This window comes from Mobula birostris, chromosome 20 (genome assembly GCF_030028105.1).
Source record: "Mobula birostris isolate sMobBir1 chromosome 20, sMobBir1.hap1, whole genome shotgun sequence".
In the NCBI taxonomy this organism is placed as follows: Eukaryota; Metazoa; Chordata; class Chondrichthyes; order Myliobatiformes; family Myliobatidae; genus Mobula; species Mobula birostris.
Window position 1 is genome coordinate 53,491,175 of NC_092389.1, and position 21,206 is coordinate 53,512,380.

General features: G+C 51.4%; 1 protein-coding gene across 2 annotated transcripts in view; it reads right to left on the reverse strand.

Moving 5' to 3' along the window:
* The window catches only part of sik2a (salt-inducible kinase 2a), a 249,348-nt gene that overhangs the window by 30,884 nt on the left and 197,258 nt on the right, over positions 1-21,206 (reverse strand). For both annotated transcript variants that reach the window (XM_072238566.1, XM_072238567.1), the window contains 4 exons: positions 14,833-14,957; positions 12,265-12,388; positions 9,179-9,399; positions 7,020-7,172 (listed from right to left, as the gene is read on the reverse strand). In XM_072238566.1, coding sequence (XP_072094667.1) covers positions 7,020-7,172; positions 9,179-9,399; positions 12,265-12,388; positions 14,833-14,957 — 623 coding nt within the window. The remainder of the gene's footprint in view (positions 1-7,019; positions 7,173-9,178; positions 9,400-12,264; positions 12,389-14,832; positions 14,958-21,206) is intronic.

The window sequence follows — 21,206 nt, forward strand, 5'->3', positions numbered from 1 at the left end:
TATAATTTGCATGTACGGGGTCTTTCTTTTGTTACATTTAAAATGGCGGCTTTGTTATGTTAATCTGGGGAATGCGGCTTTGTTGTGCTTTAACGCTGAAGAGAGTTTGCGCTAACAGTTTGTTTTACTTTAAATGAGACAACAGGGTTCTATTAGCCAATGGGTGGTTATGTATCGTTTTGTTTTCGGATGCCATGATGTATGATATGACTGTGGACTGAGTTTTGGCGGGGGGTCGGGAGGAGAGACGAGGAGGACCGCGGACGTGCGGAGAGGCTCCGGTCGATCACTCCGGGTGGTCCCGAGCCGCGAGTCGACGGAATTTGGGTGGTCGTCTGAAGTCGAATTGAGCTCCAACATAGCGCGCAAAGAACTTGGACTTTGATAAGTGTTGGCGCCTTTTTTTTCCCATTACTTTCCTCTCTGTATCAAATGCATATTAATGTCATAGAATTAGTAATATCTATAAAGTGTATTTGTTAAAATTTACTGGGTGTGCTGGCTGATGATCGATGTTCGTGATTGATTCGGGCGGCGATTGACCCTGAGGGGAGTGTTGAGGTGGGTGCTGGGCTGGATTTCCCCTAGACATACACGAGCCAATATAACTGAACGTTACATGCACATTGCACGTTTAGACGGAGACGTAACGTAAAGGTTTTTACTCCTCGTGTATGTGAAGGATGTAAGAAATAAAGTCAACTCAATTCGATACATTCCAAGGAATAAAGTTCTAACTTTTTCAGCCTTTCCTGATAACTCAGGTCCTCAAGTCCCTGTGACCTCCTTGCAAATTTTCTCTGCGCTCCAAACTTTTCTCTAATGTTGAAATCAAGCTAACATGCAGCATCTGCACTAACAGTCTCTGACTATCCACATGATCAATGTCCCCTCATCATCTTGTACACCTCTATCAGGTCACCTCTCATCCTCCGTCGCTCCAAGGAGAAAAGGCCAAGTTCACTCAACCTATTCTCATAAAGCATGCTCCCCAATCCAGGCAACATCCTTGTAAATCTCCTCTGCACCCTTTCTATAGTTTCCACATCCTTCCTGTAGTGAGGTGACCAGAACCGAGCACAGCGCTCCAAATGGGGTCTGACTCAAGGTCTTGTATAGCTGTAACATTACCTCTCAACTCTTGAACTCAGTACCACGGTTGATGAAGGCCAACACACCAGACGCCTTCTTAACAGCACTGTCAACCTGCTCAGCAGCTTTGAGTGTCCTATGGACCCGGACCCTAAGTTCTCTTAGATCCTCCATTAAATTAAGTAAGTAGTGCAAAAATTGAAATAAGAATAAAAGTAATGAGGTAGTGTTCACGGATTTGAATGTCCTTTCAGGAATCAGATGGCAGAGGGGAAGAAGCAGTTCCTGAATCACTGAGTGTGTGTCTTCAGGCTACTGTACCTCCTCCCTGATGGTAGCAATGAGAAGAGGGCACGTCCTGGGTGGTGGGGGTCCCTAATGATGGATGCCACCCTTCCGAGGCACCGTGCCTTGAACATGTCCTGGTGTTGCCACAACTACAGTATTTAAAAGACATTTGGACAGGTAAGGTCCAGAGCAAGGGGATCCCCACGGACCCCTCGGTTAATGGTGTTGGTCCATGGGTTTAAAAGAAAAGATTGGAACCCCCCCCGGTTTAGAATACGGGCCAAATGCAGGCATATGGGCTAGCACCTCGGCCACCATGGATGAGATGGGCCGAAGGGTCTCTCCTTGCGCCAAATTTCGACGTAAGGGAGGCGAAGGGCAAAATCTCCACCCGGGAATCAATCCTGTGAGCTTGGGCAGTAGGCCCCAGGGAATTTCCGCAGACACCACACCCAAATGAAGCTGTTCAGCGGGAACTGTGTGGGAAGGGAGAGGTTAGCCAAGTGGAACCCACAAAGAACATCCCATACATCAACCACTCTGCAGAGGGGCACAGCGAGCAGCGGTCTTCACTGGGAGGCCAGAAGATTTTGCTTACAAAGATTAACTTTAAGGCCTGAATGAATTTCGACTAATCGATAGAATCGGCCAGATTATATTCCTTCTGCTATTCCACAGTTTCAGGAAGCAAAGGGCGTTAATCTTTTCACTTGGAATAGACACAACCAGATGATTTTTAAATTGGCTCGCTCCAGTGGAAACTGGGTGGGAGGAAGGAAAAGTGATGTTAACATGGTTATTTTACCAAGAAATCGCAGCTTTTCATGTGTTTTCTTTCAACGGAAGGCACCTAGCTTCTCAGCCGAAGACCCCAGGGTCCTTTTTAACAGAACAGCCTGAAGGTCCAAGTGCCCCATCTGCCCCTTAAGACCATAAGATATAGGAGCAGAATTGGGCCATTCGGCCCACTGAGTCTGCTCTGCCATTTCATCAGGGCTGATCCATTTTCCCTCTCTGCCCCAATCTCCTGCCTTCTCCCCATATCCCTGCATGCCTTGGACAAGAATCCATTAGCCTCTGATTTAAATATAGCCAATGATTTGGCGTCCACAGCCGCCTGTGGCCACAAATTCCACAGATTCACCACTCTCCGGCTCAAGGAATTCCTCCTCATTCCCGTTCTAAAAGGACGTCCTTCTATTCTGAAGCCCTCTGCTCCTCGATTCCCCCCCACTATAGGAAACCTCCTCTCCACATCCACTCCATTGAGGCCTTTCGATCGGTCACCCCTCGTTCTGTGAATTCCAGCAAGCACAGGCCCAGAGCCATCAGACTCATATAACTATATAGACCATATAACCATATAACAATTACAGCACGGAAACAGGCCATCTCGGCCCTTCTAGTCCATAACAAACTCTTACTCTCACCTAGTCCCACCGACCTGCACTCAGCCCATAACCTTCCATTCCTTTCCTGTCCATATATCTGTCCAATTTAACCTTAAACGACAACATCGAACCTGCCTCAACCACTTCTGCTGGAAGCTCGTTCCACACAGCTACCACTCTCTGAGTAAAGAAGTTCCCCCTCATGTTACCCCTAAACTTTTGCCCTTTAACTCTCAACTCATGTCCTCTTGTTTGAATCTCCCCCACTCTCAATGGAAAAAGCCTATCCATGTCAACTCTATCAATCCCCCTCATAATTTTAAACACCTCTATCAAGTCCCCCCTCAACCTTCTACGTTCCAAAGAATAAAGACCCAACTTGTTCAACCCTTCTCTGTAACTTAGGAGATGAAACCCAGGTAACATTCTAGTAAATCTTCTCTGTACTCTCTCTATTTTGTTGACATATTTCCTATAATTCGGTGACCAAAACTGTACACAATACTACAAATTTGGCCTCACCAATGCCTTGTACAATTTCAACATTACATCCCAACTCCTATACTCAATGCTCTGATTAATAAAGGCCAGCAAACCAAAAGCTCTCTTCACCACCCAATACACATGAGATTCCACCTTCTGGGAACTATGCACCATTATTTCTAGATCCCTCTGTTCTACTGCATTCTTCAATGCCCTACCATTTACCATGTATGTCCTATTTTGATTAGTCCTACCAAAATGTAGCACCTCACACTTATCAGCATTAAACTCCATCTGCCATCTTTCAGCCCACTCTTCTAACTGGCCTAAATCTCTCTGCAAGCTTTGAAAACCTCCTTCATTATCCACAACTCCACCTATCTTAGTATCATCTGCATACTTACTCATCCAATTTACCATCATGCAGATCATTAATGCATACGACAAACAAAAGAAGCGTTCACCAGCCACTTTGATGTGTGTTGCTTTCAATCCCAGGGACATTTTCGTGAATCTCACTTTAACCCTCCCCAATGTCAGCTCACCTCTTCTCAGATAGGGGGCCCACAGCTGCTCACCATACTCTGAGTGGATAAATTCCTAGGGCCAGGCTAAGCGCGTCCTCGGACTTGGTGGGAAGCTCCGGGGGGAATTATGGAGTCCCTTGGGGAGATGACTGCTTCAATGGTGAGCTTCCCAAAGACCGGAAGGAGGCTAATGTTGTTCCGTTGATTGGGAAGGGAAGCAAGGATAAGCAGGGAACTGCAGGCTAGTCAGCCTGCCATCAAGGGAAGATACTGGGGGGGATCTGGAGGGGGTGGCGGGGTGTGAGAGCTACCAGTCCGAATGGGAGTGGAGGCTGTCTACTTGGACAAGGCTTCAACATGGTGGGCTGGTCTGGAAGATTAGGCACTGTCCTCGAAAAGAACAACACCTGAAGGCTACAGACAGGAAGCTGCTGAATGAGGCAGAATGTCGAGGGTCGGGTGAGGTCGGACAGCTCTGGGCGCTGGGCCGATTCGGGAGAGGTCGGGGGCGGCCCCCTCGGTAGCGAACACTAGGGCCCGCGGCAGGGCCTGGGTCCCAGCGCAAGGCACAATCCACCGCTTGGACAATTTAAACGCCGGCCCGGATCGGCTGGGGGCCTCCTCTCCGCCCCCCCCCCCCCGGCACCCGGGTGCTGTGCGTCAGATCCGCGAGCCTTGCAGCAAATTGCCCCGCTAACATGACGGACAGACTACCGAGGGTTTGGGCCTACTCCAGGGCTGCTCCAGGGAGCTGGATCTAAGGACTCAGTTTGGTTCTGAAATCCATTGTTTTGCTTGCTTCTGTTGTTTACATGATTTGTTTTTTTTTCTGTCCTCTTGCATTGGGGGGGGTTGGTCCTTATTGATTATTAACTGGGTTCTTTCGGGTACCTCGCTTTGCGGCTGCCTGTAAGCAGCCAAGGTTGTATAATTTATACATTCTTGGATAATAAATGTACTTTGTATGTTAGAAATGAGCTTAGAAAAATAGAGGGCTATGGGTAACCCTAGGTAATTTCCGAACTAGGTACGTGTTCAGCACAGCATTGTGGGCCGAAGGGCCTGTATGGTGCTGTAGGTTTTCTATGTTTCTATGTTGAAATTTCACTCAGAACGGGGACACCGGGCTGAGTGCATCTCCCAGTTTCCCAGGGAATGGTCCTGCGTCTGATCCCGCCAGCAGACGAGAGACCCAAATCTCTTCCGCTCACTGCGTGGAAATGTATCTCCCCAAATATTGAGACTAAACCCCCCTGATGCTGCACTCCATGACTTAACTACAGCTCTCTCCAATAAACGTTTGATTCAAGTCGCTGTGTTTGTGTGTTGGGTTGGGGATGCGTCTCTACCAAAGGGGGTGTAAGGCGCTCCTTCCCTCTGCTAGCCCACAGGTCGCCTTTGGGTGAGGTGTAGCACCCCCTCCCACCCCCCGATCAGGGTCAAATGAAGCCATGGGAGTGCGTGGCGGATGGCGGTATGAGACGAGGTGCATATCACGAGTCTATGTTCTGTAGGTGTGTGGTGGAGGGTGTATTGACTGGAATGGGAACACCAATGCCCTTGAACAGAAACTTCGACAGCAGCATCCGTTGTCAGGGACCCCCATCACCCAGGTCACGCTTTCTTCTTGCTGCTGCCTTCAGGGAGAAGATACAGCAGCCTCAGGACTCGCATCACCAGGTTCAGCCATCAGGCTCCTGAACAAAAGGGGATAACTTCACCTGCCCCGTCGTTGAAGTGTTCCCACAGCCAATGGACTCACTCCCAAGGACTTCTTTACCTCGTTATCTCATGTTCTCGTTAGTATTGCTAATTATTTATATTTGCATTTGTACAGTCTGTTGTCTTCTGCACGCTGGTAGATCTTTCACTGATCCTGTTTACAGTTCCTATTCTATAGATTTACTGAGTCTGCCTGCAGGAAAAAGACTCTCAGGGTTATATGTGGTGACGTAGATGTACTCTGATAATAAAACTTATTTTTTAAACTTTGGTTATACGACTACTGACACCAGGCGGGACAGTCTCTGAAGAGTGTCGATAATGGCTGGTTGGGAGGGGTGCGGGGGTCACCCTCCTGTAAAGACACAGCCCAGAAGATGGCGATGGCACAAATCACTTGTGTAGAAACATTTGCCACGAGCAATCGTGGTCATAGAAAGGTGATTCAAAATTAGTCAGCTCCATCATGGGCACTGGTATCCAGGACAGCTTCGAGGAGCGGTGCCTCAGAAAGGCGGCGTCCGTTACTAAGGACCCCCGCCACCCTGGACGTGCCCTCTTCTCCGTGTTACTGTCCGGAAGGAAGTACAGGAGCCTGGAGGCACACACTCAGTGATTCAGGAACAGCTTCTTCCCCTCTGCTGTCCAATTCCTAAATGGACATTGAACCCATGAACACGACCTCACTTTTAAAAATTATTTCTGTTTTTGCACTATTTTTAATCTAACTCTAATATATATACTTACTGTAACTGATTTACTTATTTATTTTTCTGTATCTATCTGTATCTATCATGTATTGCACTGTACAGCTGACAAATTTCACGACGTATGCCGGTGATATTAAACCCGATTCTGATGGCCTACGTCCTTACAACACGGCACATGATGAGGGCATTCAGAGAGACGGTTAAATCGGCAAGGCATGTGCTCCTAATGCAGAAGGGTAAAGGGGCTAGCATTAAACAGCTGGGCTGAAGGGCCTGTTTCTGTAACTTACAACCCTTGCACTAAAACATAAATGTTCATTTTTTTCTATTATTATTGGAGCAAAACGCTCTCCATGACCCTGTTCAGGAGCTTTCGAGTTAGAACGTAATGATGATTAGTGGGGAGGAGTGACTGTGGGGCGGGGGGGTGGGGGGGCTAGATTATTTCCTCGATTAACATTCAGTTAATCCGCACCGCAGGCGCGGGGAGAGGAACAGCTGAAAGCGGATGTCACTGAATCACTGGCAAAGTCCAAGTGTGAAGAGAATTATAAATAATTTAGAACGTCGTGACATATTTTTAGCAAAGCTGCATGCTCCCAGGGAGCTCTGCCTGTAGGAAAAAGTCTTCTGCGCAAGGTTTCCACAGATCCAGGCTGCGAAGTTTTAAAGATGGCCGCGAAAGGCACGCCAACCCCTGCACCGTTAAACCCAGACGCGTAGGTTCGTGCGACGCGCAGACACGGGGAGCGCGACCTCCGCGCCATCACCCTTTCGCCACAGGTCTACAACTGGCAGGGCCTTACCTTGGCGACAGTCTGCTCGGCGATCGTGCTGGGCCGCCGTTGCCGAGCATCGAGCCGCTGGTCCACGGGGAAGCTGCTGCGGTGTGATTTCAGCCTCTCCACCAGCAGATAATAGATGGCCGCGAAGTGGTTGTAGCTCTTGTTCTGCAAAGACTGCGAGGGAGAAAAGGAGCATGTAAAATCAGCCGGGGTGGGGGGGGGGGTAGGGAGGGGCAGAGTTCATCATTTCGACTGTAATTTCAACCGTAACTGGCGCTTGAGCGTGTAGTTTGATAGAAAATGTCAGGGGGTAGTTTGTTTCTCAAAAACTGGTCCAAGGAAACTTGAGGGTGGTGTGTGGGAGACACAGACACACACACACACACACACACACACACACACACACACAAACACACACACACACACACACACACAGACACACACACACACACACACACACACACACAGAACTGCAGACATGCCACCCTGCAAAAACTCATTTCAGGGAGGTAGCACCATCAATTTGCAGGAGACTCCCGGAACTTCCAGGAGAGGTGGGATGTCTGCAATGGAGTAGCTCCTTAGCAGCTAGCCAGATAGTTTAAATAACGTTAGCTACGCTAATGAACAAATGACACCTGTTAAACTCACCTCAACACGTCTTTTACATTTTAACCCACCATGGGCAATAGAAAAGTCACTGTTGCAAACAGTGCAGCGAGCAACACTGTCATTATTTTTGACCCCTATTAGGCAGGGGTAAACTTTAGTGTAGTCTGGGGTGAGGGGCGTTTTATATTTTCTTATTTTGGAACACTCTGCCATGGCGTGATCTCTCTCGTTCGCGCTCTCTCTCTCTCTCTCTGTGGTCGCTCTCGTGCTCTCTCTCGCTTTCCCTCTCGCTCGCTCACTCTCTCTCAAAAAGATTGATTTCCGTGACATTGTATGTAATTTGCGGGCATCAGGGAGCCACTATTCACATGCGGGAGGCTCCCGGAACTTCCGGGAGAGGTGGGATGTCTGGAACTGGCAACTATCAGGCGGGTGCTGAAGGCAGCAGCAATGTACCGGAGGAAGGGCTGGGGGATGGCGTCGAGCAGAGCTGCCTCCGTCCAGCCAGCGAACGGACCAGGCGTATACGTGCCCACAGCCACACACCTTTGAGCTGTACAGAGAGGAAAGATGCTCAGAAAGGCTGCCTCTTCACTCCAGTCCCCTTGGGCGCTGGTGATTAGTGTCTCCCCCTACCCCCCACACCGTCCAGAGACTATGAGGTTCCTCCTTTTCTGAGTGTTATGCGGAAGCCCTCAACAAAACGCGAGGGGTGATTGACAAGTTCGGAGGCTGAGGGGAGATTTATTACAGGTTCTCAAGATTATGAGAGGCAGAGATAGAATGGGCAGGAAATATCTTTTGCTCAGGGTTGAAATGTCTTCACTGCATTGACTGTGAGGATCAAAGGGGGATGTGAGGGGGTAAGTTTTTTTTAACTCAAGAGAGTACTGGGTGCCTGGAATGAGCTGCCCTGGTGTGGGGGGAGAGGCAAACACATCAGAGGCTTTTAAGAGACGTTTGGATAGGCACGTCAATGTGAGGAAGTTGGAGGGATATGGACATGGTGTAGGTAGGAGGGGCTAGTTTCTGGAGGGTTTTTCGATTCACTTTCCAGCGGGCTAGGCACAACATTGTGGGCCGAAGGGCAGCGCACAGTTCCGCGTCTGCTCATGAAAGAAACTTAGTCACGGTTGTTAGCGTTCCGAAATCACTTAAAGCCCGCGGGTGAGAAATCTTCCTGTGACAACGCACGCCCAAGGCTGGAGGAACCCGGCAAGCCTCTGGAAGGCACCTGTGGAAACGAGCGGACAGCCGACAGTTCGGGCCGAGGCCCTTCGTCAGGACTGGACGGGAAGCGGAGAGGATGCCTGAGAGAATCTCCTGAGGAGTTGTACACCACCCCCCCCCCCGGCTTAAATCACATCAATCCCTTGCAGCGGAGCCTGCCGGAGAAATCCGGGGCGTTGGGGAGCAGAGAATTTTGCCGAGGCCTTGGGTCAGGAGTGGAAAACCCTGCGGTAGATTGTTTAAAGTCGCCCAGAGTTTAGCAGGCCTCAGTAATCCAGGTGTGGCTGTATTCTTCAGGTAAAATGGTGCCCCTCCACCCACCCCCCCCCACTCTTTACCTCAATCGTCTTCTGCTGATCGATGCCCAGGCTGTGCATCAGCCGAAGGACCTGCTCGTTGTATTCGCCCGCACTGGTCTTGCTCTCCCTGGGCTGCGGGTGCCCGACGGGCCTCTGCACCGGGACCTCGGCCAGCATCCACCTGTGCTCCTTGATCTGAGCGATGGTAAGCCTCTTGGAGGGGTCCAGCACCAGCATGCGGCGGATCAGGTGCTCACAGTCTATGGGGGCGGGCCAGAAAGTCTTGGGGTTACGCTCGCCAGGCTGACCAAAGGGGCCGGCAAACCAGCTGCCTTGAAATGACACGGAGATGTTCATTTCCCCCACCCCCACCTAAGAGTCGCCAACTTTCCCCACTCCGAAATGAGGGACAGAAGTAGCAGTCAAATCCCGGGACACTTGTGTTTACCCCAGGAAAGACTACCATGACCGTGAAGCCTTGCACGGGCACCTGTGTGTGCATGCGTGACGTGCCGATCTTTTTCCCCACGAATCGGTTTTGGTTTAATCTTCCCGACTATACCGTACATACATTATTTCTACTTTATATAGGCTGTGTATTTATCATACCATTCCTGCTTTCACTATATGTTACTGTTATTTTAGGTTTTATGTGTTACTTGGTACAATTTGGTAGGTTATTTTTTTGGGTCCGGGAACACTCAGAAATTCTTTCCGTATACATTAATGGTAATCGCTTCCTCACTTTACGCCATTTCGGCTTACGAACGGTTTCAGAGGAACGCTCTACCTTAGCGGGGGGAAATACGGGAGAAGGGTGGTCCTGTATGGGACAAACCAATTTAGCCCAATATACCCACATCAAAGTTGCTGGTGGAACGCAGCAGGCCAGGCAGCATCTCTAGGAAGAGGTACGGTCAACGTTTCAGGCCGAGACCCTTCGTCAGGACTAACTTAAGGAAGAGTGAGTAAGAGGTTTGAAAGTGGGAGGGGGAGGGGGAGGGGGAGATAGCCGAAGAAATTACAGATGGGGAGCAGTGAGAGGTGGTTTCCCGATATACGGGGTGTCCCGGCTAATACGGGACAGTTGGCAACCCGCCACCCCAGTGGGCAGGCAAGCGGCGGGGGAAACCCTACCAGCAATTACAGGCAGCGGCAGGTACATCCCCTCGTTCAAGGCCGATGCACCGAGAGCTGTCAACCCCCTGGGGTGGCCAACGGCTCCTGCGGGCACCGGAACCCCTACTGCGGCTGAAAGGAAAGTGAGGGCTGAGAAAGGCGGGAGAGGGGAGGTGGGCACAGGGCCATGGGAAGGGAATGCATCTCACCTCTGGGTGACTGAAGGTCCTGGCCCATACTGTGAGGCTCTGGGGGGCAGGGGGGTGCTCACAAGCTCGGGCCCCAGGACACTTTACGCAGCACTGAGGGGCGGTGGGGGCACAGACTGGGCTAGGAGCAGCCTGTTCCCGCTGAGGTCGGGCGGGAGGACCACCAGAGGAGTTCAAAGGGAACATGGGGGGGAGGTTTGAGTTGCAGGGAGAAGTTGGCCAAGCGAGACTTCCTTCCTTGGAACGTAGAGACAGATAGCGTTACGTGCCGCGCCATACGACATCATCATTACGCGCCGCGTCGTATGGCATCATCATCATGAGCCGCATCGCAGGACGTGGGCGCTCGCGGTTTTTCCGTGACCGTGATTGTTCTTGGCAGATTTTTCCACAGAATCGGTTTGTCGTCTTCTGGGGCGGTGTGTGTCTTTACAAGATGGGTGACCCCCCCCCCCCCCACCAGCCCATTATCAATACTGGTCAGAGACTGTCTGCCTGGCCGTCAGTGGTCGTGTGGTCTGCACCAGCCACTCCTACGACCATCCACCACCTGATCCCTTGCCCAAGGGTGACCTGCAGGCTAGTGGACAGGAAAAAAGCCTTTCCCCTCCTTTGGCAGGGACGTATCTCCACCAGCCACCCTCCAACCCGGCACTCATTTTTCTCCCCCAAAACCAAAAACAAGTGGACAAAGGCTTAGGGCGAACAGGCAACCTCCCAGAAAGGTTTAAAGGAACTGGAGGGTCAATTTCTTCTCCCAGAGGGTGGAGAGAGCCATCAGGTGAAGTGCTTTAGGCTGGTACGAATGTGCAAATGTCTTAGGCAGAAGGGTATAGCTCGGGTGCCGAAAACTTCTGCACGGGACTTTATCTGGCAACGTGGAGCGGGGAGGGGGGGCGAGTTTGTAAATCTGGCGGGAGCAAAGGATGTCGGGAACGGCGAGGGTGGAGTGCCCGCGGGACGGGGTGTGGGGACAGGCGGCAGAGAAGGAGTGCCAGGGGCAGGAGGGGGTGGCACAGCCCCGAGACACCAGGATTCCAAACGATCGGTTTATTGATCATTGTAGAATGCCTCTCTGGTGCTTCTCGCTCCCTCCCCTCAATCCCTTCCTCCTTTTCACCAACCATGATTCCCTCTCTCCCTGTCCCCCAGTTTTCCACTCCCAGTCCACAACAGAGACCCATATCAGAATCAGGTTTATCATCTGTCATGAAATTTGTCTTTTTTTGCGGCAGCAGTACAGTGCAATACATAAAATTACTACAGTACTGTGCAATCTCACCCTAACCATGGACTTTTTACTCTCCTCCCATCCGGTAGGCGCTACAGGAGCCTCCGCTCCCGCACCAGCAGGCACAGGAAGAGCTTCTTCCCTGAGGCTGTGACCCTGCTGAACCTCACATTACAGCACTAAGCAGTATTGCATCCGTATTGTACTGTCTCAGTACTTTTATATTTGTGTGCTGGAGCACTTACTTTTTACTCACCGTTATTTTGTAAATAACACTATTCTTTGCATTTCTGGTCAGATGCTAAATGCATTTCATCGGCTTTGAGTCTGCACTCACCACAATGACAATAAAGTTGAATCTAATCTAATCTTTTCCCGTGGTAACCCCCACCCCCCCCCAACGACAAGCATTCTACTGGGGAAGGGAAAAACACTCAGCAGGTCCAGCAGGAAAAACGGAGGACCGGCCGGCCCTGTGAGTTGAAATCCCGCATTGGAACACCGCGTGCGGCGTGCTTCTGAAGGGGGTTCGGCTCAGTATTTACGCGTGCTCTGTGCGTTCTCACCTTCGGACATGAAGTACGGTATTCTAAACCTGCCTTCCAGGACCCTCTGTCTCAGCAGTGGCAGCGTCGGACCGTCAAAGGGTAGGGCTCCACAAACCAGCACGTAGAGGACTACACCGAGACTCTGCGGACACAAACGGTAAGGAACCTTGCGTGAAAAGTTGGAGGGGGGGGGCGGCGGCATCGTCCACAATCTGCACTTTCACGTATCCGCGGCCGGGTTTCAAACGAGTCGCGGTCTCGGGGGGGGGTGGGGGGGGGGATTGGGGCACGGGTACCGGCACTGGCCGAGTCGGTGACATTGACCTGAGGCACGCGGAACACAGCTCTCTCCGACAGTGCCGTAAGACCACCAGAAGTTGGAGCAGGAGCAGGCCGTTCGGCCCATCATCCGCTCTGCTATCCCACCTCGGCTACTGTATGCGAAAACAGGACACTTTTAACGCAAGCCTCAAATAAAATGTTCCACTACGCTACGTAGGTGATTCCCCAGACAATAATCCCCACGCTGGTGATTGCCCAGACAATAATCCCCACCTTGGCGATCACAAAAATATAATCCCCACATTGGCGGTCACGAAACTATAATCCCCATGTTGGTGATCGCCAGACAATAATCCCCACATTGGTGATGCACAGATAATAATCCCCACGTTGGCGATCACGAAACTATAATCCCCACATTGGCGATCGCCGTTCCCCCACGTCGGTGATCGCTAAACTATAACTCCCATCCAGAATTGCCCATCAACTTGAACGAAACCCAGGTTTCATGACTGCGCTGCTGCTCATTTGAATTTGATCCCCATCACTTTCTTTGAGCTTTCCACCCACCCCACACCCCCGCACGACCTGCTTTCACACTTTCCACCCCGCTCCGGCTCAGCTCGGACCTGAAGCCCCTGACCCTGTGTCCCTCTCCTGCCCCATTTCGGACTTCCAGAGCCTCCACCCTTCCCGCTCCTTTTCTCCCTGACCCGTGCCAGGACAGTCGCGTTGGCACAATTGAGAAACGGTCCCGGGGCTCGGTCAGTTCCTGGAGAAGCCAGACCCGCCAGCTAGACGGGGAACCAGCTTAGACACAATGTTGACGGAGTCAAAGAGTTCTTTGACTTGAAATGTCAGCTCCTTTACTCTCTCCACAGACGTTGCCCAATCTACTGAGAGTTGGCAGCACTTCTGGGTTTATTCTGAAAAATGGCGTGAAGATCTGAGGCATGCGTTGAATCCTGAATTATGGTCAGTGGCTTTTTTCTGACAGGATGTCCCTGGCCAGTGGGGTACCACGGGACTGGGCGCTGGGACCTTTGCCGCGTCTGAAGGGGATGGATGAGGACGTTAAGTGGTTCTGGTTAGCAAGTTTGCAAACAGGAAACTGGGTGGTGGTGTAGAGTTTATTAAGAAGGAGATTGGCTGTGCTTTCGGTGGGTTTACATTAGCTGGAAAATTAATAGCAGGCACAATTTAACCCCAACAGGTGTGAAGTGAAAGCAGAGGGCCCCAGCGAGCAACGTGACCGAAGGCGACGCCTTCCGGGCGGTTCACAGAACTACGTCTTTGTTTTCTCCTGCCTCTTTCAAACACGATTCTGCTACTCAGCTGCGTGCGATTGGAACCTGGGATTTATGTTCTGATGGCCCGTCTCCCGGGCCAATCGAGGGAGTTCGGCGGGGAGTGCGCGGGCCCGGAGGCCAAGAAGCCCAGGGGAAGGCGGCAGTGGGGCACCCACGGTCGACTCCGCTTCTCGCCGACCAAAGATCGAAATCGACGAGGACGAGAGCGGAAGGCGAGCGGGTGTACCGGCACCGCCTGCCTGCGCCTGACCGGTCTCCCCCTCCCTCTCGCTGGCCGCTGCCGGAGTCCCTGGTTCCCGGGCGAGGTTTAATCAGACCGCCTGGTTTGTGGACTGGGCTCTGCGTTTCTGGCTTCTGGCTATTCCTTTCTTCACTGCTACTTTGTGCGATTTCGATCGGGGGTTGGACTAGCTCTGTGGCCTGCGGTCAAAGGGCAACTGTGTTGTTCTTAACTAAACTGCACGGAGCACTCCTGGATAACTTCAGTGACTGTGCTTTGGTGTTTTGCCGCTCGTGTTTTGGCATTTGCGCGATCTGTTCTCTCTTTTCTCTTTATTTGCGCCTTGAGCACTTGATGGCTTTTCTTTGAAGGGGTGCTGTGGGGTGCTTCTTTGTTTCGTGGTCGTCTGTGGGGAAGTCGAACCTCAGGGTTGAACGCTGCACACACACAAACGCACTTTGATAATGAGCGTGCTTTGAATCTGACGGTCAGGCAGACAATCCCTGAATGGTTGTGGGGGGCCGCCCGTCTTGCAAAGACTCCCTGACCCACCCCAGAAGAAAGGCCACTTCTGCAGAAATATTTGCCAAGAACAATCATGGTCACGGACAGACCACGATCGCCCACGGTAATTGTCTCTCGGCGTAGGGCAGGATCCTAACATTACCACCACACCCATCAAGTCAACCGTTTCAAAGGAGGAAGCAGACATTTTAAAGAAAAGAAAACCTCATTTCAAAACTATTTTTTTTAGATTTGAAGCAAAATTGTTACCCAGATGTCCAGCAGGGGCCCCTCATACTGCAGTCCTTCGAACACCTCCGGGGCTGCGTAAGGCGGGCTTCCGCACCATGTCGACAAAGGCTCTCCTGGCTTATAGAAGTTAGCGAAACCAAAATCTGTCCAAACAGAACACAACATTGCCGGTCAGCCCCGGTGTCACTTCTGGCGCTCCTGCCCCCCTGCCGGGGCTCCCGGGGGCCCCGCTGTGACCTTTCCTGGCACCTACCTCTCGCTGGGGTGCTTTTGGGTCAGCTACCAGGAACGGGTGGGGCACCTTTCAGAAACTTGGCTTGTACTGGCGGGCTGGGAGGAAGCCACCGCCCCCGCCTGACGGAAGTCTCCCGGGCGGGGCTGATGAAGGAGAGGCAACCTTCGCCCACGAGACCATCTGCCAAAGGCTCGGAGTGTAACATAACCTGACTAAGTACAACTATTAGAATCACAGGGTCATACAAGATGGAGGGAGACCCTTAGGGCAGGCCGAATAAGACTCCCATCTGAGCTGCTCCCGCTTGGCCCAAACCCCCGTTAAACCAGGGGGTTCCCAATCTGGTATTGCAAACCCTGTTCGAAACCTTTCCTATCCACCTACCTGTCCAAGTGTTCATGCACCTGCCCCGAACCACTTGCTCTGGCAGCTCGTTCAGTATCTGGGTCACCACCACCTCCCCCCCACAACCGAGGGAAAACGTGGACCCTTCAGGTTCTCATTAAACCTCTGCACTCTCGTCCTAAACCGGCACCTCTCTTGCTCCTGACTCCGCAACACGAAGAACTGTGCGCCTTCAGTCTTTCTGCAGTTTGACAACACTCCGGGTTGGGGGGGGGGAAGAAAAGTAAAGGTCCCAATTTGTTCACCTCTCCCCATAACTGCATGCTGGGCAGCATCCTCATAAATCTCCTCTGTACTCTGTCCAGCCTAACGGCGTCTTTCCTGCAGGAGGAGGGTCAAAACTGAGCATACTACTTCCTGTGTGGCCTCTGCAACAGGACGTCCCAACTCAATGCCCTGACTGACAAATGCCCACTTGTGACGCCATTGACAAAGAACTGCTGGCTCGTGCTCCCAGGTCCTGACGTTCTGCAGCGCTCTCCAGGGCTCGGCCATTCACTGAAAAATGTCACACCCTGGTTCGTCTTCCTGGCATGCAGCACCTGACAAATTACATTCCACTTGCCATTCCTTGGGCCCGCCCAAGAGGGAACAAGATCCCTCCGTCAGTCCTGATAGCCATCTTCACTGTCAGAGACGCCATCTGGTAAACCTACCCTAACCAAGCCCTGACCAGGCTCCTCGAAATCATAGGTGCGGATGGCAAACGCCAACGAGACTGGCCCCAAGCCCTGGGGAACACCACGAGTCACGGGTCTCCAGCCCAAAGCACAATGTTCCACCCTTGCACGCCACCTGTGACCATAAAGCCAATTCTGCATCCAACGAGCCAGCTCGCTCTGCATCCCCTGCGATCTAACTTCCCACGGCAGCCTATCATGTGGAATCTTCCCCAGGGTCTTACTGAATTCCATACAGAGCACATCCATGGCCCTGCCTTCCCCAACCTTCTCGGTTACTCCGGCAAAAACTCTATGAAATTGATTGATCATATTCCTCCCCCACCCCACCACCAGATAATTGGAATCAGTAGATTGATGATTCCCTTTGGTTTTCTTTTAATTTGGCTACAGATAGATAGATAGATATACTTCATTGATCCTGAGGGAAACTGGGTTTCGTTAAAGCCGCACCAACCAAGAATAGAGTGTAAATACAGCAATACAAAAACCACAAACAATCAAACACCAAAATGCAAACTATGCCAGATGGAAAACAAGTCCAGGACCAGTCTATTGGCTCAGGGTGTCTGACCCTCCACGGGAGGAGCTGCACGTTCGATGGCCACAGGCAGGAACGACCTCCCGTGACGCCCAGTGTTGTATCACGGTGGAATGTGGCCAAAGTCCAACAGTAAAAAGTTCAATATCCGGTCTACAAACACGTTCCTCGATCGTAATATACCCCAGATTTCACCATCTGTTGCTAACCAGAACAGTAAGCCCCCAACTCCTTTACTCTTACCGCTCTCCGTGCACTTCCGGTCAGCCTGAACGGTCTGGAAGCCGTCCATGGGTGATCGGGTATGTCCTCGTGCAGCCCCGTTCCAGTGAAACATATCACACTGCACTCCCAAAATGTTCTCTGACGCCTGGCTAAGAAACAAGAGCAGGAGTCGGCCATCTGACCCGTCGAGCCTGCTCCACCATTCAATAAGATCATGGCTGATCTGGCCATGGACTCATCTCCACCCACCTGCCTTTTCCCAATAACCCTCAATCCCCCAACTGTGCAAAAATCCATTCAACCTTTTCTCAAATATATTTACTGCTTCATTGGGCACAGAATTCCACAGATTCTCCACCCTCTGGGAAAAGCAGTTCCTTCTCATCTGCGTCCTAAATCTACTCCCCCGAATCTAGTCTCGCCTACCAGTGGGAACAACTTTCCTGCCACTAACTCATCTATGCTTTCATAATTTCATACGTTCCTACAAAGAAGATTATTTATTGCCCAGAAGGCAAATTGGTATCAGTGCAGGTGAAAATGCTCTCACAGTGACATTAGTTATGGTCACGAATCTTTAATAATCATTCAATCAGACGCGAATACAGCTTCGCAAAGGAGCATTAGTCATACACAGCACAAGGCACATATAGCACACATCAGTTAGCAATATATGTGTGCAGTCACACAGAAAAATATAATATAACCCAAATCCCTGGGTGTCACGGTCTTGTAGATTGTTTGTGCCTGGACGTTGTCGGCAACAGCAAGCCCGCGGAAGTCCGCAGACAAACGTGCACAGTCACGCGTGTTGATCCCACTTGTCTTCTGCTGAGCGACCACTGGAGGGCAGCACCCAGTCCAGCATGGACGCCACACCAGACCACCTTCGGCATCTCCCCTCCTGGCGACACCGCGGTACGAGGCCTGGTCTGCGCTACTGCCGACGACAAGCAGCTCTCTCCCGCCGCCGGTCCCATCACCGAGAGCCGGTGAACCGGACTTGCAGAATCCTGCTTTACCGACGCCCACCGGGGTCTTGCGGCCGCCGGGGTAAAGATCCAAGACAATCGCCCGCCGTTAGGCCGGACACGGACTCCCGCGCCTTTCCGTAGCAGACAGCAGGGCAACCCGCTCCAAGTCCAGTATCTCCGCCGACGGGCAACTCACTGATGAAAACAACCTACAGATGCTGGAAATCCAGAGCAACACACACACCCACACACACACAACGCTGGAGGAACTCAGCAGGCCAGGCAGCATCTATGGGGGAAGAAAAAGTCTCGGGCCAAGACCCTTCGTCTGGACTCCCTAATGGGGATAGACCTGCAGTACTTGGAAGTTCATAATGTCCAGCAGTGTCTTGTGATCGTACAAAAGATGTCTAGAAAGGATGAGAAACACCCTTGGTTTGCCCCCGGCATCTGGCATTTCTTACCAAAGTGACCCTGCCCCAGATATGATGAAGGATCTGTGATATGTCCCGAAGTCTTGATGGTGCCTCGCGGGAAGAGCCCGCGGGCCTTCGCACCCCCAGTAACAGATGTAGCTCTTGACCTCAGCGACCGCCAGCGAAATCACGTCGCGAGGGGGGTCGTGCATTTTGTAAAAGGCGCGGAGAGGGGATGGAATGTGCTGATGGTGAAGGGTTTGGGTGTCTCAGGTGGCAGGTGAAATCGCAAGGGGGCGACTTGCTCTCTCGCCGGACCTACCCAGGGTCCCTGAACGGAAACCTCGCCTGGAGCAGGTGTAACAGTGAGTCAAGTGCGCTGGCAGCTTGGCCAGATAAGCAATCAGTGCGTCCAACGCCGCTCTTGGGATGTAAACCATTCTGCTCATCTCAAAGAGCAATCTGGCCTCCCTCAAAACTTGACGGCGCTGACAGTCTTGTGCTTTTTGAGATCGGGGCCACCAGCTGAGAGCTGAATTAGGAAGTATTTACATTTCCATATGCTTTAACAGCTTCAATTGAAATAACTTCAGTGGAGACCCAGGGGGACTGCAAATGCAGTTTCTATTCTCACCTGTGAGGATAAAGTGATATTAAGCAAGAGTGCCCCTCAAAAGGAGTTTGATGCCTGCAGCTTTGATCACAGCTTGATCGTCGCAGACCCACACCAGAAGCCCAGCCCTGCCTCGATACAAACAGTCAAAGTTATCCACCCGACCTCATTCAAAGCTCTACTGGGTCGCAGCGTAGGAACATTACGAGCAGTTTTGGGTCCCTTATCTTGGAAGGAATGCACTGAAACTGGAGAGGGCTCAAAGGAGGTTCACAAAAAATGACTCCAGGATCGAAGGGCTTGTCATATGAAGAGCGTTTGATAGCTCTGGGTAAATATTGCACCAGAATTTAGAAGAATGAGAGGTGACCTCATTGAAACCTGTCGAAAGTCCTCGATAGTGTGGACGTGGAGAGGACGCTTGCTATGGTGGGAGAGTCTGAGACCAGAGGGCACAGTCTCAGAATAGAGGGGCGTCCTTCTATAGAACGGAGGTGAGGAGGAATTTCTTGAGCCAGAGAGTGGTGAATCTGTGGAGTTCAATCCCGCAGGCGGCTGTGGAGGCCATGGATATTTAAGGCAGAGGTTGATCGATTCTTGATTGGTCAGGTCACGAAGGGACACAGGAAGAAGGCCCGAGACTGGGGCTGAGAGGGAAAATGGGTCAGCCGTGGTGAAATAATTCTGCTCCTGTACCTTATGGTCTAATATTGTTCAGTCTCAACGTACGAATGCTGTAACACAGAGCCATAGAAAGGTGCAGTGCAGAAACAGGCCCTTTGGCCCGTCCAGTCTGTGCCGACCCATTTCAACTCGAGCAGCCAAGAGGAAGCCATGGTCCAGTGGGGAAAATCCTGGTCTCAGGAGTCAGGAAGACGGACACTCAGAGCCAACCCGGGATCTGAGCAGGAAGCAGGGGTTGATGCTTCCAACTCAGCCCTGGGACAGTGTTGAGCTGCTGGAGGAGTGAGACAGCACACCGGGGGGGGCTCCTCCCCGAAGCTGTGGCCAATGTCCACCTCCCAGTCGGCAACGAACATAAACAGCTGATGACATGGTTATTGTTGCCGGATGTGCACGCCAACATACAGCGGGTTCCTCTGAAAGATATATTGATGGTGTAGATCATTTGGACAGAAGGACTTTGTGAAAGGCACAGTAAATATTCAACCTATCCTGTGGTGTTTAAAGGTCTGTAACAGTAACAAAGTGAATCACAGAGAAGTAAAGGTTTCAGCAGCCTGCATGTAAGCCAATACCAAGTCCGTATCTGCAACCATGGCAGTGTTGGCGCGTGGTTAAGGTGTCGGTCTAGTGATCTGAAGGTTGCTAGTTCGAGCCTCAGCTGAGACAGTGCGTTGTGTCTTTGAGCAAGGCACGTTACCACACATTGCTCTGCGACGACACTGGTGCCAAGCTGTATGGGTCTTAGTGCCCTTCCCTTGGACAACATCGGTGGCGTGGAGAGGGGAGACTTGCAGCATGGCAACTGCCAGTCTTCCATACAACCTTGCCCAGGCCTGCACCCTGGAAACCTTCCAAGGCGCAAATCCATGGTCTCACGAGACTAACGGATGCCTATATATATCTACAACCACAGGCAGGTTTGGTTTATCTACAACCATGGGCAGGTTTGGCATATCTACAACCATGGGAAACCTATACTCAACTCCCCTTGTTATGAAGGCCAGCATGCCATTAGCTTTCTTCACTGCCTGCTGTACCTGCATGCTTACTTTCAGTGACTGATGTACAAGGACACCCAGATCTCGTACTTTCCCTTTTCCTAACTTGACACCATTCAGATAGTAATCTGCCTTCCTGTTCTTGCCACCAAAGTGGATAACCTCACATTTATTCGCATTAAACTGCATCTGCTGTGCATCTGCCCACTCACCCAACCTGTCCAAGTCACCCTGCATTCTCATAACATCCTCCTCACATTTCACACTGCCACCCAGCTTTGTGTCATCTGCAAATTTGCTAATGTTACTTTTAATCCCTTCATCTAAATCATTAATGTATATTGTAAATAGCTGGGGTCCCAGCACCGAGCCTTGCGGTACCCCACTAGCCACTGCCTGCCGTTCCGAAAAGGACCTGTTAAATGCATGCATTTCTAAATGACAATAAACGAGGACTGAGTGTCCTCATAATCTAATCCGATTTCTGAATGCTGTTGTTCAGTTGCCCGACTCTTTGTGATCTCATGGACCATAGGTGTCCATAGGGTTTCCGTGGCAAAGATACGGAAGTAGATCACCAGGCCTTTCTTCCGCACAGATACTGCTGCTGCCCAGGCT